Below are 16597 nucleotides of genomic sequence, written 5' to 3'. Positions count from 1 at the left end.
TAATGAATCTAAAATGAGCAATTATGAATCACAAGGTCATCCTATACAAATAAAGGACAAATAAATGGCAGTAACCTCATCCCAGTGTCGTTTTTAGTTTGGATTTTTCCAAAATGTTGATCTTTTTTAATAAATCTATCAACACAGAGGTGAAAAGTGTGTGCAGGAATGTACTCTTTCACTGGAATCGGAATTTGGACTTTAACCTCATCTTGACAAAAAAAAAAAAAATAAATAATTGTTCACATTATTTTAAGAATCACATCCATTTATTCCGTTTTGTTAATATTACAAAAATGACATAGTATCTTCAATCTTTAACATGTGACCTGTCAAGAATACAAATCTTAGTTGTCAAACTTGTTCCTTTTTTGAGTAATTTGAACATTTCAGCTTAATCACGTTGACAGTGTAGCAGCCTGCAAAACTGATGTTGTAGTGTACACTGTAAACCCCTGCCAAGGCAAACAAAAGCACCCACAAACTCATGTAGTGAGTAAGTAAACCTGTGGTAATAATAACTCATCTCAAATCATGGGATCAGTGTTCATTCAAATGCTCACACACACACAAAAAAAACCCCAGCTTGATTCACCTAAACAGAATCACCATAACTGGATTAGTAGTTAAATCTGTTGAGCTTTTGTCAGCTTTGGGTCACATGAAAGTTAAGTTACCACACAAAACAGAAGCCCTGTTATGCAAACTGGGAATGTGGTCTCCTTTAAAACAAGGGTTGCGCATTAAGGAACAGAAAGCTCTCCCTGCGGTCAGTGCTACTCCTCCAGTCACACCATGATGAGCAGCAACAGCCGAAACACCATCAATAAACTGTGGGGAAGAGGGGGCAAATCAAAATTAATTAAGTCAGTGAGGGGAAAAGTGCTATTTCACAATCCTTGAGTTGCTCAATAAAGATTTCTACATGTGGATCACGTTCAACTCTGACCTTAGCCCTGACATCAGGCCAGCAGGCATTAATTTCCCAGACTTTTTGTATCTCATTCCCATTACAAGTGAAAGGAGTCCAGAGGTCACTGGGAGAAGGAAAAAAACATGAAATTATACTGGCTGGAAGTTTTCAGAAATTTCTCTGAAAATCAGCACATTACATTGGGCTTAGCAATACTCACACAACGAGATCTTAATGTCCTTTGAGTCATTGGAGATGTTGTATGCCCCGTAAGCGGATAACCCCCCGAAAACCAAACCAGCCATCAGGGACATCACACTTCCTACAAGAAAACAGAGACATATAATCATGAATCACGTGGTAGTGAATTCACTGTGGTTGGGCTTTCTGCCAAAATGAATTCATGAAGTCATCAAGGGTCAATTTTTGACCTTTTCTCTTGTATCCCATAAATCCTCCAAGGGCGATGGCTGCAGCATAGCCGAAACCAATCCAGTCCACGGCCATCACGAAGCTGTGAAAAGACATACAGAGTGGTCTTTGTCATTAAAGTTGAACTAAGACTTTAATTTCTAAAAACATTAAGAAAACTCCTAAGTGAAGCAAGTAAGCATAGCAGCTCACTCTTCAGGAAATTAAGCACTGTCTCATTTTAAGCACCTTGAAAAAACAGCGAATAATATTTGCTCTCTAAACAACCTGCCAGCCTAATTACAATTTAAAACCAAGCTCGTAACTTTATAGCACAGTTCCACTTTGACAGCTTCAATCATGTTGTCGTGTTCAGCAGCAGTAACTCTGACAGAGCTCTAGATGTCGCTGTGGGACCTTTAAAGACTGAGACATACAGCAACAAAACGCGTACAGCTAAATACACGTACAAAAATATTCACGCTAGTAATTTACTTAATGTGAAGTACATATGGTTACCATTTAACACCACAGTACTCTTTATTTCGTTTTGGTTTAATACGTACCTTGAGTCTAAACAAGTGCGCAGCAGCACTCAGAAACGTTGCCTTCGATTTGTGACTGCACTTCCTTGTTACCGCCCTAAAATCATAACACGCATGCGCGGCTTTGGTTTGTGCTGTGTTCGCTTACACTTGATAAAGTGGGAAAGTAGTATTTCAGGGTTTGACTCAAATTGTTTTATCCTTGAGAGTCCTTTGGTCTTTATCTCAATAAGTAAAGACAGGGTTTTGAATTGAGTCTAATAATTCTCTGATAAATTATTCTGTAAAATGACTACCTCCATTAGCTAATATGTGATTCCGAAAGCCACAAAAGCCACTGAAGAAAAGACACAAAAAGTAACTCAGACACATGCATTTCAGTCAGTTACCTTCTGTACCCACAACATATTTTAAACATTACACATACAACCTAGGGAGATGTAGTATTATTTGAACTTAGTTGTACTGGATGGTCTGTGTTCATGTACAATGCTACCATGTGTCTGCTGTGCCCACTGTACTCAATGTGGTTGTGGAGGTGACAATAAGGACAGAGAGCATTAAGTCAGATGTGGAGGTGGGTGATTGATATGGACCCAACAGCAAATTTAATCTGACCATCATCTGTTCCTCTGGCAGTTTAAGCCCTTAGACCTGCAGCACTTCTGTCAAGATTTAATCATGTCTTTTGTCAACATGAAAAACAGTTCAGGCTGAATTAAAGTAAAACCTGAAATTGTGTATAAGGCATCCAAAATGTTTCATTTGTTGTGATTGTGCATTACAAAAAAGGCACTTTGTGTTAGCAGGTTTAACTCAGTCTGCATTGCTCCTGCGCAGGGGACCAGTGGGTGCTTGTTTCTTGTGTTCAGGACTGTAAGACAACAGACAGAAAACTCAACTCTCCCCAAAGAAAACCACTTTATTTTCACTGCGACCCTCATTTCCAGAACTTACACACATTAAAGGTTTCATCGTTTAATAATAGTCCTCAAAAAGTGTAAATCAATGCATTCTTAGAGCAAAATAAGCCACTATGAATTGTAGACAATGTGACCACATGCTGCAGTGAGCAGCAGCTCCTGCAGAGTGCCTCCATGCAGTCACCTGGTGGAAAAGAGCCACTGTGGCCCTCTGTGAGGGCTGAGGACCAGCTCCTCCAAAGAGAAGGCACACATTTCCAAAAATCCGTTGGCATTTTAAATACGGTCTACATAGATTTTCCTGATGAGTTACAGTCTGATCTTGTCAGGATAAAAATGACTATAAAATGTCTGACAAGGGTCATTTAAGAACAAGGAAGGATTATTCAAGTGAGGTATTGGAGAAACATGTAAAAACCATGAGATTTACTGTACCATCGACATGAGGAAAACATATCAAAAAGACTAACTTTAGAGGAAGACAAGACAGCAAACATGTAAAGTGACTTGTGGAAAATGCAATGGTTTCATTACAGTAAACAACAACAATGGACATACAGTGCTTTTCACAATACAGTGACAGTTATAATACAAATGGCTTTGAGTGCACAGGAACCTGTGATATACTGTTAACATGGCTTTTTCAGCTTTTTGCTAGGTAAATACTTTCATGTAAGCCATAGCATGGTATTCAAAGTAAATATGCATATAAAAGTTATGGAACCATTATAAAAAATTTAATCAGAATCTATAAAGGCCAAAGAAAGATGAAAAAGACAAATAAGTTGCTTCATTGTGATCTGGGCTGGCATTAAAACAAGTATTGCTCAACTTAAAACATAGAGAAAATCATGGCAAACACACCAGATTTTGGCAATGACTGACATTTTGACATTAAAGTGATATTTTACACTGGTAGAACATTATCATTTTTAACATGCATTCCTCCATACGAGCTGTGGCAACATCAGAGACAAAGAAAATGTATAGACTGTTTTTCTTCAAGGATATCAATATCAGCAAAATCAGAATCTTGGCGTTGTAAATTAAAAGATGTTTACTCTTTCATAGTTGCATAAATGAACAACGGCTACATTCATTTTCAGAAAAGTGATGTAAGTATGAATAATTATGGTAAATAGCTGGTGTCATGCTCCACGAGGAATGCAGGCTATTAATTTTATTCTACTGATGTAAAAAAAAAACAAAACAAAAAAAAACACATCACTTCACATGAGCAAAGTGCATAATAATCCTTCTGACATGAGACTTGACATAAATAACACATTACAACCAATGTCAACAAGTCAGTGCATTTAATAATTAGAGATCTATCATGACTATACTGTGTCAGTTACATGGAGTAGCTGACCATGATCATTATGTTCTGAGTTTTTCAAAATAAATCTGATAGAATAGCTTTAATGCTGGCCAATGTTTGATGGGAAAGTGAGCATGCAAGAACACAATTTTTTTGCTAAATCTGATGAAGGGGCAAATATTTCAAGCGAAGTATATAGCTATTTTTATTTAATAATAATGATCAAGGGGTATTTTTGATAAATCTAATACTTTTCAACAAATCCACTCATGTTTTCTCTTCATTTCAGGCTGCAAATCCAAATTACACGAGGGAACAAGTAGCACAAAAAGCTTAACTTTTCTCTGCATCTCCGTTCAGCTTTCAGCTTGAGGTCAACAGTGAGCCAGAAGTGGGATAAATCTCTGAGCCTCTGATCAGACGCTGCTCTGCATCTGGAACACACCTGGTGTTGATCAGTTACAGGTAAATGGCACCATTTCTCCGTGTCTTTTGTGCGTCTCACCGTGGCAGCCTCCGCCCGCTGTTCGTTAAGGAAAAACATTCACCCACAGCCAGCCGAGCAGCGTCCCGTACACCCAGGTTCTCACGTACAGTTTCCTGCCGTTCTCCGTCAGAAGTAACGGCAGTGTCAGTCCCCCCAAGATAACCACTGATGGGAGGGTTTTAGAGAGGTTCAGAGGAGACGGCTTGCCTTCCCCTGGGAACTTGCATATTTTGTCTGCATCCTCCGACTCGTAGAAATCCGTCAGCAGCCTGTGAAAAGACAGATAACTCTCTCAGGAATTCAGCCTGTCTTGGAAATGCACGAGAACTAGAAAAAGAAACTGCCAAGTGGAACGAAACAAAAACCTGTCTGACGAAGGTTCACATCAGGATTTTTACAGCAGTTACAGCACAAATCTTGCCACTGAATCACAGTGTGGTGGTTTTTGCTGTCAATTTTGTCCCCAATGGATCTTTCTAACTCTCTATATCCAAATATTTTGTAAGACATTATTTCAGTCTATATGACTGGTTCTGGAATATTTTTCTGTTATGTAAATACATTTTGGGTTGCAACTAATTATCATTTTCTTCATCTATCGACCTATAGGAGTGGTATCGCAGGTATTTCCTACACTCATATTTTGAAGGTAATTCTTTTGCCCAAAAAAAGAGAGAGAACACACAGTTAAAGACAGATTTGATTGGAAGCATGTTATTATAATCACTATTGTTAATTCCCTTGGCCACGATAATTGTGTGGTAAAAATCTGATATCCTGACAGCCCTCGTTGACCTAAAAGATACAAGGCTTTGGTACAAAGCAAGACAGACTCATATTTTGGTTGCAATAAATCTTGCAAACCTGTATTCGTATTTGTATAGGAGTGTATTTGAATTCAAGAATTTCCCTAACCTTGAAAACACAATGGTTAGTGTTAGGTATTTTTATTTTTCACACTTCGACAAAAAATAAAGTAGAAGTATTATTTCCAGCTCATACAGACGCTAAGATACATATCTAACTCTCCATACGAGTGGAGCTGTAGTAAGCAAAACATGAAAATAAAAAACAAAAGACATCTCACTACAGTTTACATATTGATTGAATAACATGCAATTTCAACATGATGAATTGTTCCACCCACGCTCACTTACCGGTCCTTGATTTCGAAGCGCTCATGCAGCCACCTGCGGAAAAACACTGGCTCTGGAGGAATTTCCTTTATGTCCACACGGTCGAAGTGTATGTGGACGCGGGGACATTCTTTGCACAGGAATTCTGTCAAACACAAAAAATAAAGAGACTAAACAAAAACAGGAAAAGCCTTTCAGCACAACAGCACGTACGGTAAGCTTTTTTAAAATCAACACGAGGTGACAATGATGGAGTGGTGCTGCTCTGACACGCTGACGCCAAGTCCCTTTGATTCAATAGAGTAAAGACCGGTACAGCAGCATGGTGGTCAAACTGGTTAGATTCTCAGACTGAAGAAGCACATCAGGTCAAATCTGTCCATCAGTCAAGACCAATTTAAGGTCTAAAATCACTTTAAGTTGAATATTTTTTATTTGTACTATGAGATAAAAACCCTCAGATCAGTTTTAACATTATGAAATAAATGTTCCCAAATCAAACATTTTCTGTGTCAGAGCAGTGAGTAAAGCAAGAAAACTGTCTGAGAAGGTCAGACATAAAAATGTAACAAGTGTGAACGCTCAAGGCTACATGTGTATCCCCAGAGACCTTCAAGTTCCTGTTTCCACAACATGCAATATTATCAGGAAACTTGGCTCTGCGGCCAAAAGAGGAAACTCGATCGAAGTCAGCAGCGAAAGATTGCTTCTCTGGTCAAGAGAGCACTTTCAGTTAGCTGCTGTGCAGCTTCAAATTGACCTTCAGACACAAAATGTGCCAGTTTAATAGACACTGACAACTCGATGAAAGGCGGGTTGTGTGGATGGAAGCTCAAGAGGAGAGACACACAGACATGTAATGTTGCAAGGACACACATGAAAAAGCCAGAGTCAGTCTTGGATGAAAAAGACACCTTCCTTCCTCGTACATGGAGGAGGTGAAGTGCTGTTTTCAGCTCCTCGAACTCCAAACAAATGTTTGGCATAAAGACACATTAACACTCACAAAGAATCTCATAAATCAATCTCCTGAAAGAAAGCTGAGCATTCACTGCGGGTCATGTGTGTTGTTGAAGGAAATCAAGTCTTTTCACGTAGCGACTAACAATGCCTTCTCATATGATCCCTTTAATAAACTATAGTTAAGCTCATTACTGACACTTTTGTTTGGTCCGATCGACTATTGTTTAAGAGTTTCATTTTTCGGTATTTGAAAATCTGGGGGTGGGACTCAACAATCACCTGTCATTCTCCAGAATAGCCCACTGCATGTTTAAGTTGTCTGGATGTAAGGGGGGAGACCAAACAGCCCCAGAGGGTCGCTTAGCTGTCGACTTGACTGTTGATTTGTTATGCATTGAATTCTCAATTAGCAGGAAAGTGAATGACCAAGCAAACATTATCTAGTAGCCAACTGTAGATGAGTTCATTTCAAGTGTAATTACATTGCTAGAGAAAAGCATAATCAAAAGTAAAACAATAAGCAAAGCTGAGCCACAGAGTTTCATTCATGAAAATTGTAAAAAAAATTACAAGATGTCGGCCACAAAAATGAGATGTTTGAGCCATCCCAATTGATCAATTACTGCATCTACAAAGATATGAACGTAGAATATATGAAGTGTAAACTTTCAGAGAAATGTATAGTAGTTTTGTGATTGTGCAGTATAATTTCATATTTTTAATAATTTGATTGTGTCCGAACATTTGTTCAAAAGTGACAAGTTGGATTACTACTTTCCTTTATTGCAATTAGCAGCAAGTTTAAGAGGTATACCAAAAAGAAGCAGACTCTTGTAGCTGCAGTGTGAACCCAGCCTCGAGTCACTGCCACCTCCCTGTGACATGACTAAAGTCACCTTCACCACATGGGACCAGGAAGTGCGTGATGAGAAGAATGCTTTTCTGTTTTCTCTGTTCTGTTTGCAAGAAACACATTGATGTTTATTCCTGAATGAAACGGGATGTTTTTTCAAACATTCAAACTGGTGCTTGTAGAACAACTGGGAACATGGAATAATCAAAAAATGTCAAAACACACAGTCATGCTGTTTACAGGAAGACATGGCTGTTAATAGGTAATGTTTGCTGTGTGATTAATTACTGAGAGGGTGGGCACAATGTTGCAAGGTTGTTACAATACATTCAGACAATGCCTGTGTATCTATGAATAGACTGATTAACAGAAACTAGAGGCAGGCTGCAGCTGCTGTAGCTGATGGTCTGTAACTGTGTTTGTATGTGGCGTTAAAAACTCATCCTGTGCTTTATTAACTTTGTTAACTGATATTAACATGTATTTTCCAATTATTGTAATCAGGTTTCATTTTTGGGGGGCCGGCATATGGAAAGGTTGCACTGATAATTTTCATTCTTGTTGATTCTGGCAGCTCTGGGATTGAACCTCAATTTCCAAATTTGCCCTGCAGAGCAGCTGGATTTATCAATAAACGTGGCACACAGAGAGTCAAAGGAAGCAATGCCTTGGAAAGTTATCATTCGGTTTTCAATTGTTTTTGTGAGGACAGAATTATATGGGGATCACAAGCCTCAGCAGACATTGGTCATTAGAAGTGCTTGAATTCAAATAATAAATATATACACATATACTATTAAAGTACTTATGATACATATACTTTTTTACCTAAAATTTGTAAATGGGTTAGACTATGTTAGGGTTGGATTAGTTACCTTATCTCAACTTAACTTATTTACTAATGTTAAGCAAAAATTTAAGCACTTCTAATGACCCATGCCAATGCTTTAAAGACTTCTGTTTCAAGTAACCCTGGTTATATCTTTACAGACTGCATTTACATTTAGCTGAAATTTGATTGCAACGACAGCCAGACTATCTTCAGACGGTATGATTTTGTTCAGATCACAATATGCCCTGTGTGCTTTTATGCCCTGCATTAACAAGTATGTTTATGCACCCACATAGGATATTTGGAAATAGATTGCATTGTAATAGCAAGAGTAAATGGGCACTACGGCAGCAAATGGGATAACAACAAGTTGTTCTCACCACATTACTCTCTGTTAATGTGGATAGTTCAACAGGAATGGAGCCATGACTGGGCAAAACAGAATCGTTCTGGAGTCTCGTGGTGAGATTTAGACCCAATTTCAATGCCCCCCCAAGGGCTTTAGACCCTGAGCCTTCATGGACTTAGTCAAACACTTAAGAGATGACGTCAACTGAAAGAGGCTGCAAGAGGCCGAAATGGTATAAATAGGAATGGGACAGCATTAGGCATACAAAAAGTGGCTATTAAGGGCCTAAAATGTCTGCGAGAAAGCAGTTGCGTACTTGACGATTTGACAGTGTGACAGCCCCAAATCCTTGTGGAACACACCTCAAACTCAGTGAGTCTGTGAGTGTGGACACTGGGATCAGGCCTAATTGAAAGGACATGTAAAACAAAGCTGCTGCCTCTCTCTTTCTGTCTACTCTTCCCTCCGTGGAGGTGAGCTTAAATTTCCAAATGTATTACAGCTGCATGTGTCCTGTATGAGTTTAAACCTTAAAAGATCTACTGGGTTTGCACAGAAGAAGTCATTGAAGGTCAAAAGTCTCAGTCTTCTTCCTAAAAATGTTTCACTGAGATTCCTAAGCAGGTCTGCTTACCTGGCATCGAAGGTGCCGGTTTTCTTTCACCAGCGGTTTTCAGTCTTCCCTCGTAGGCCACGGTGATGTCATATACAGCATCCAGGTGGCCCCTCATCGTCTCGAGAGCTATGTGAGACGCCTTCATTCTGGGTGTGAGCGTGTGCCTCAGAATAGCCAGTCCTACAGAAAGGACACAATAAAACTCATGAATTCTTTATTTAATCTGATAATGTGATGGGTAGACACTTTGGACATTGAACATATGAGCCTACACAATAAAAGTTCTGTCAAACATCCTGGTGGCCCCTGAAATACTTTCAAATTAAAGAAATGAACACTGATATTAGAAAGGTATCACATAAAAACATAGTAATTCTATGTGAAAGCTTGTGTTTGGGTCAGTTACTGCGTAGTCTGTTGTCGGTGTGGCACCGTCCTCCACTGCTAATACCTCACTAATAGCAGATAATGTCATGTGCACATGTCGGCGCTCCAGAGAGATTTATTTGGATTAATGGGGGAAGGTGATATTGAGCGCTGTGGTCGAGAGATAGGCTTAATCTCTGCAGAATGGATGCAGTTTGTGAGCCGACCTTAACGCCACATTGCACAATAGAATCATATCATGTTGATGCAACATGTTTATATAGCTGTCAAACGTTAAAACAACACTGAAAAATGCATCACAGTTAAATATAAACACCATTAAAAATGTGTTACTTTCACTTCACTTCATGCTGCAAGACTAAACTAGAAGAGACATCTCCTTCAAACACATTCTTTTCAGTTCTCTGAGTGAGTCATAAATTCTCTATCATCCATAAGCAGCAAGCCCATTTATTGCTCAAAACTTTGAGCCAACACTAGCTAGAATATTTAATAAGCCGTTTAGGTGGAAGCTGAGCAATTCCTGGCAACACACTCGCAATGTCCAATCCAATGACAATATAAATTAAGTTGTTTTTATTAAATAAAAGAAAAAACTGTTTAAAAATATAGTTTAGTGAGTTTTGAGGCTGTATTACCATGACATACTCTGATTTTTTCACTTCGCTATGCAGTTCTGAATTTTAATATATGATGCCAATCATGAACAATTTAAACCGAAAACATAACCTTAAAATGAAGGGTTTCCTAAATCTGAATGCACATGATACTCATTGGTCAAAGAGTAGCTTGCACTGGGGATCACAGGTCACACAACAAAACTTAGTCAGCTGTTTCACAGAATGAGTGGGCTGAGCTGAATTAGTATGCAGCAGTACAACAGTAAATGGTAGCTATCATCATGCCAGTACCTTCTTTCGAAGCAAAAGCCTGACTGTCAGCGATAACATTCTTGAGCTCTGGATTATACCGAGTTCCTTCTGGGAAAATGACAAGGTACATCTGTGGGGAGAAAAAAACACGTGAGATGAAAGCGTCTTCAGAGTTGGTTCTCATTGAAACGGCCAAAATGGAATTTATTTACATTTAGAGGATTTGTTGAGCAAGTAACAAGGAAACTTAACACTGTGAAGAACTGATAATGAGTAGCAGTTCTCAATGACACTTTAGTAAGTTGGGATTACAACTTAACTAAAAACACATTTTTTTTGTATCCCCCTTTTTGCCTATTACACTGTGATGCCACTCTGGTTCATGCACGTTTAATAATTACCAGGAAGGTGTAGCTTTCTAAAAATTTATTTTTGCACAAATAAAGAATGTACATTAAAAATCACATCGCCGATGAAGGCTTTTTTAAAATTTTTTTTTTTTTTACAATTTTCCTGAATTACTTGTAAATTACTATTATTATGTACTTTTCGTCATAATGACAAATTATTAGGGTTCCTTTAACCAGTGGACTTATAAACAGAGCCATCAAAAGTGTAACCTCGGGTAGCACACACACACACACGCGCACACACACACACACACACACACACACACACACACACACACACGCGCGCACACACACACACACTCTCTCTCTAATCCCCCATGGCTAAATCCAAAAAAGTGATTAAAAACAAGCTTTAAAACAAGCCCTTTAAACACAATAACACACACTGCTAGTGAACCTTTCTGCACTGTGAGAAACTATGCACATCGACATCCTAATTACAGGGAGGGTACGAAGGAATTTTTGGAATACTGAATTTGAGGAGATTATTGCAGAAAGCTCTGCAGTGAATTTAATAGGTGAAAGTTTAAAAGCGAGCCTGCAATGATTAGAAAAGCATGTCAAAAGCCAGTGTGAAGATAAGATCCGTCTTCTAAGTTCGTGTTTCTCATTGAACATCACTGAAAATGTCATTTTTGTCTCTGGGGAAAAGACATGAAAGCATTACTTACTGGTGCTCCACACTGAGTTTGAGTGAGGAGCTTCTTCTTCATCGCTTTCTCATTAAACTTTGCACTTCGCTTCACGTAGGCTCCTCCATGCTAAAAGAGAAATATAATCTGATGACAACAGCAGTGCCGGACTTTGACTGAACCATAATTTACATCTGCACTTTACAAAACAACATTCAAATACTCACAGAATTGCATTACCTGAGAGAAATACCATCCGTATAGCGGCAGCCACTTGAGTCCATCTTTAAGGATGTATCTGACGTGACCAAGAGCACTCTGCCTGATGGCGAGCATATCGGCGATGATCCAGTCAGCTACCAGGAAAGCCATTGGTAGGGATTAGATATTCATTTCAATCTGAGCTTTGCATGAGAATAAGATTTTACAGCAGGACGTTCAAATGTTTTACCTGTACATTGGTGATTGGACAGATAGATCACATTCTCTTTGTTCTTTGGTATATCTCCATATATAACAACCTAGAGAGAAAGCAGGTTAAAGATGTTGCAGATGTCGTGTGAGTTTGCAAAATCATTCAACAATGAGATTATGATTCCTTTTTTTTTTTTTTTTTTTACATATTACACATTCAACTGCATCAGGGATTTGCTTCCAGTACAGATGGATTTTGCTCATTTTCACAAAAGCTAAACCATCGTGGACTGCAGCTTTTCAGTAAGCCCAAGAGGATTTAATGAAAAGGTCCCTTCCAATCTACTCATGGTGGGCAGTTTATCACACAAATCATATCAGAGACAACGGTGGACCAGTTACAAAACTATCACTGTTGCTTTTGTGCACTCCCTAACGTACAAACATACCAACCGTGCAAGCAGTGGCAACAAAAGGGCAGAGGAATGCAGACTTTCTAGACATGCACCTAGTTCACCAAGATCTTGTTCAGGAGCTCGTGTCTGGCTCCATTTGCTGCTGTGTTTACTTCAGGAGTACTTTATTTTAGGGAGCCAATTGCAAGCTCAGAGCCTGCAGGTCCCCCCAAATGAGCACCCCATCAACTTCAGTTTTCCACTTTAACTATCAGATTTACTGAGAGTGCACGTGCAGTAAGTGAGGGACCACTCACCTCAACTCCTGTGTAGTTTTCAAAGAAGAAGAGGACCATACTCTGGTAGATGCAGTACAACCGGTCGTCCAGCTTGTGATACACTCTCGCTGGTAGGACAGTAGAAAGTAGGCGCCATGCCCCCCATGACAGCAGATAAGCCGGGGCAGTCCCCAGCATGACGGTGGCTGGCAACCAGTACCGCAGCGAGTATGTGTGCACAACCAAAGAGAGCAGCATGATCCTACCTCAGGCTCAACTAAAGTAACAAAAAATCCCTGAAATCAGACCGTAGGTCTCAGTACTACGCACTGTTATTAACGACAGTGCACCCTATCTATCCCACAGCACACCTGGCCTACTTTCACCACACCTGCCCTGACAAGTCAGCATAAGAAAGTGAGGAAGCAGCTGCAGCAAGCAAGTGAGCGGAGTGAGGAGCTAGCTTGCTAAAGCTAATTTTAACCTTGTGTGCAAACCGCAGTTAGCCAAGTCGGCTTAAGCATTAACGTCCACCCATGCTGCGAGACATAATCAAAAATTTACAGCAGCTACCTAACTAGTATCAACATTTCAGAGGAGCAAAGCAGAGCACAACCTCAAACCGAACTCCTTACATTTACAGTGTAAGTTAAAAGAAAGCGTTAGCGGACTATTTAACGTGTTTAACCAGACAGGAAGTTTTACCAAACGCTACATTTGACGTAAAATGTCCTATCTAACGTGGCTGCGATTACAAAGTGTTACGCAAACGTCAACTCAGTTGTTAAAAGGCAAAATATTTTCTATTTCCTGTCGTAATTCTTCATCTTTATCCAGCTAGCTGTTCGTAAACTAGCTCCTTGCAGCAAATGTCACACACGCCTCCCTACTACGTAATGACACCCCGTAACATCGACGAAGCCCATTGGTCAAATGACGTAGAGGAGCGCAACCAATAGGCGAGAGCGCACCATAAGTGCCATATGCTCCAACATTAAAGGACTATTACACTGTTTCCTGCCACTTTTAACTCGGGATTTCCATACAAGTTTCCACAAATAACATTGCACACTTCACTTTTGTTTGTTTTCGAGCAAGTCAGAGTGTTTTTTTAAATTATTTTCTTACATTTATTTGTCAGGGACAATATACGAAAACATTCCTCTCAAACAAGATAGAACTGTCTTAATGGAAAATTCACCATTAATTCACATTTTTTGTCCACATCTACTTCAGTTGTTCAGGAGAATCCTGCAATGCTGTTTGCTGTGAAGCTCCAGAAATGTTTTGAGAGTTATAAAACTTTGCCAAACTTTCAAATTCATGAGGGTGAGTAGACGATTACCAATTTCTTTATCCAAAGTCTTACTTACCAGCCCTTTTGCAAAATAAGAAATTAACCTGGTTTGACCTGCGGTGCATGATTACAAATAATTAAATTCCATTTTCAAATTTTATGAAAAGCGGACTATATATGATTCAGTAATCTTTTGTAGTGCAGGTGATATCACAGTAAAATAAAAGTCTTTACTGGATTTGGCCTACTGATGAGCAAGGATGGTTCAACTGCAGTATGCAACTCTTTTTAGGTGTAACTGCAAGGGACTAGTATTCTTTGTGTGTGTGTGTGTGTGTGTGTGTGTGTGTGTGTGTGTGTGTGTGTGTGTGTGTCATGTTACTCCAAAAGTTGGGTGCACAGACAAGGAGCCACATAACAGCTACAAATAAAATGTTGATTTACTTTGCAAATATCAATAACTATATCCAAGAACATACATATCATGGTGCACAAATGTCAAACACTAAGACATGCAAAGAGCTCATCATCCTAAGAAATGTTTACAAAGAAACTGTCGTTACATTTAAATGGACTTGCATTTCTACAGCACTTTTCAAGTCTCAACACTTGTCACATTCACACTCACATTCATACACTGATGGCAGAGGTCCCAGCTGCTCATCAGAAGCAATTTGGGGTTCAGTATTTTGCTCAAGGATGCTTCGACATGCATCTGGGGGAACAGGGGATTCAAACCAGCAACTTCCTGAGTGCCTCCTGAGCTACAGCTGCCCCCACCTCACCCCAATTAAATCCATGAAGTCTGTATGTATATCATTTATTTTTCCTTGTATTCATTATTTATATGTTTTCATTGGATCATTGTTTAGTTTTATTATTGTATTGTATTTTATTTGTATTTATATTTAATTATATCAGTTTTTTCTTTTCTTTTTCTTTCTTTAAGGGAGTTGAGGTCCATTTATTAAGTCTGATGGCTTCTTGACCTCTCCTGATACATCTCCTATCATTTAATTATCTGACTTTTTGTAATCGTATGTGTGCAACTGAAATACAATAAATAAAATTGCTGTTTAGTAGATTTATGTTTACATACAATATCCAACAATACATCTTGCATATATTCAATACCTTATAACAGAAACTGCAGTGTATGAGACTCTCAAGTAAGTATCATAGTATTTGAGTAAACTAGCTGCCTTCCATCTCTGCTGCTTGCACATGACTGACAAGTGTGAGTGCAAACTGTGATACATCAGCATGTTCATCAGTTGTCTGTCACCCACTGACACTGCTGAGTGGACCCTGACAGCACTTTAACAGATTGATCCATCACAACAAAACGTCTTCATTCTTTTTTCAAAATCAAGCCGTCATTCTTAAAAGGGTGCTATACCAATCATACCGTGATTGTAAAAAAAAAAGAAAAAAAAAATTGTACAATCACATTAACCTCATCCCAGAAAACTGATGAGTACTGATTACCGATGATGATTAAGTGATTGAAGTGAGCATTATTCTCATACAGCTTGTCACTTAACAGAAAATGAACAAAAGCACAATCAAAGTTTTTTTTAAAAAGCGTTTATTAACGGTGACATAACAAAACATTTGTATAAAGGATACAGTCTTTTATCTCCATTAGAGTGTTGAACTGGCTCAGCAAGTATTTTTAAAAATCTTATAAAAGAGATATAAAAGTAAAACTATCTAGCCCAAACTCATGTCTTATCGTGAGATAATGACAACACATTGTTATGCAGTGGTGCTTATTACAATATTAAACCAAAACAATGCATATAATGATAAAGGATCGCACATACACTCTGTCAAACCAGATTTCCATGTTTCACAGTAACTTTGACCATTGTTGAATGGTTTCCATGGTAAACTGGGACTAAATGTCTTAAAAAGGAGATATTCAAGAAGATTTATAAAAAACCTCTGAACACATTTGTAAAGCACGATAATAAAACTTCCGAAGAGGAACAGTGTAAGTCAGAATCTGCTGGTATGAGAACAGGCACTGTCCAGCATAAAATTATCAAAACTAAACTTCACAGCCATACACAATTTATATCCAACAGCTTTCACTCCAAGTCATAGTTGTCGTATGACAGCTGCTTCAAATGCATGATACTATCTGAAATAAAATCATAAAAAAGAGAGGTTAATGATGAGAAGAAAGAGCAGAGAATTTAGCACAAAGATTAGCTGGAAGCATCTTACCCAGCACCCACTGCTCAGACAGGATCCTGCTTCCCTCTGGTCTCCTGCCGCTGTACTTCCCAATGCAGATACCCGCCTGACGCACGCTTTTGCAGACAGTTCCTCCACAGAGCTGGATCAGTTCCACCAGACTCTGAGTGGGTGGCTGAGAGTGCTGGGACACAAACATGGCGGGCTGGCTTTGGAACAGGTCCTGCTGGTGCTCTCCGGCAGACAGGTGCCTCTGGAGACGACAGATCTGGGCAGAGAAACTGATGGTTAAATACCGTAACTGATTTCAGCAAGGTTCAATTATGACACACCTGTTCATCTGCTCCGTTCAAGTAAAAAC

At 39.0% G+C, this 16597-nt stretch overlaps 3 protein-coding genes across 8 annotated transcripts in view; all 3 read right to left on the bottom strand.

The window, feature by feature from the left end:
• Window positions 1–247: 247 nt before the first annotated feature.
• Window positions 248–2006, bottom strand: zgc:163080 (uncharacterized protein LOC799515 homolog). Its single transcript, XM_037124332.1, has 5 exons — window positions 1891–2006; window positions 1345–1427; window positions 1134–1235; window positions 950–1037; window positions 248–831 (listed from the first exon to the last, which is right to left on the bottom strand). The coding sequence occupies exons 2-5, from the start codon at window positions 1418–1420 to the stop codon at window positions 789–791; spliced, it is 309 nt and encodes a 102-aa protein (XP_036980227.1). The 5' UTR covers window positions 1421–1427; window positions 1891–2006; the 3' UTR covers window positions 248–788.
• Window positions 2007–2771: 765 nt separating this feature from the next.
• On the bottom strand, window positions 2772–13648 carry agpat5 (1-acylglycerol-3-phosphate O-acyltransferase 5 (lysophosphatidic acid acyltransferase, epsilon)). Its single transcript, XM_037124606.1, has 8 exons — window positions 12777–13648; window positions 12102–12171; window positions 11891–12006; window positions 11690–11779; window positions 10648–10738; window positions 9368–9529; window positions 5758–5881; window positions 2772–4869 (listed from the first exon to the last, which is right to left on the bottom strand). Exons 1-8 carry the CDS (start codon window positions 12993–12995, stop codon window positions 4644–4646), a joined length of 1098 nt encoding a protein of 365 aa, XP_036980501.1. The 5' UTR covers window positions 12996–13648; the 3' UTR covers window positions 2772–4643.
• A 1957-nt stretch (window positions 13649–15605) lies between these two features.
• Window positions 15606–16597, bottom strand: part of mcph1 (microcephalin 1) — a 29597-nt gene continuing 28605 nt past the window's right edge. For 3 of the 6 annotated variants that reach the window (XM_037123041.1, XM_037123042.1, XM_037123043.1), the window contains exons 14-15: window positions 16267–16504; window positions 15606–16180 (exon numbers count right to left, since the gene is read on the bottom strand). In XM_037123041.1, the coding sequence (XP_036978936.1) occupies window positions 16128–16180; window positions 16267–16504 (291 nt within the window). In that variant the 3' untranslated portion in view covers window positions 15606–16127. Of the gene's footprint in view, window positions 16181–16266; window positions 16518–16597 lie in introns of all 6 variants that reach the window. The other 3 variants (XM_037123047.1, XM_037123046.1, XM_037123045.1) reach the window with 3 other exon arrangements.

Source organism: Acanthopagrus latus, chromosome 15 (genome assembly GCF_904848185.1).
Source record: "Acanthopagrus latus isolate v.2019 chromosome 15, fAcaLat1.1, whole genome shotgun sequence".
Lineage (NCBI taxonomy): Eukaryota > Metazoa > Chordata > Actinopteri > Spariformes > Sparidae > Acanthopagrus > Acanthopagrus latus.
Note: the sequence above shows the minus strand (reverse complement) of the source record. Positions and strands in the feature narration are given on the sequence as shown.

What these genes read in the sequence shown, in the direction of transcription:
- zgc:163080 (XM_037124332.1), bottom strand. Translation starts at nt 1,420, where the DNA reads ATGGCCGTGGACTGGATTGGTTTCGGCTATGCTGCAGCCATCGCCCTT. An exon ending in GGACATTAAGATCTCGTTGT is followed by an intron (nt 1,038 to 1,133) that starts GTGAGTATTGCT and finishes TCCTTCTCCCAG; the next exon opens with TGACCTCTGGACTCCTTTCA. An exon ending in GGCCTGATGTCAGGGCTAAG is followed by an intron (nt 832 to 949) that starts GTCAGAGTTGAA and finishes TCTTCCCCACAG; the next exon opens with TTTATTGATGGTGTTTCGGC.
- agpat5 (XM_037124606.1), bottom strand. Translation starts at nt 12,995, where the DNA reads ATGCTGCTCTCTTTGGTTGTGCACACATACTCGCTGCGGTACTGGTTG. An exon ending in ACGGATGGTATTTCTCTCAG is followed by an intron (nt 11,780 to 11,890) that starts GTAATGCAATTC and finishes TTTCTCTTTTAG; the next exon opens with CATGGAGGAGCCTACGTGAA. An exon ending in GGCTTTTGCTTCGAAAGAAG is followed by an intron (nt 9,530 to 10,647) that starts GTACTGGCATGA and finishes TCCTTTCTGTAG; the next exon opens with GACTGGCTATTCTGAGGCAC.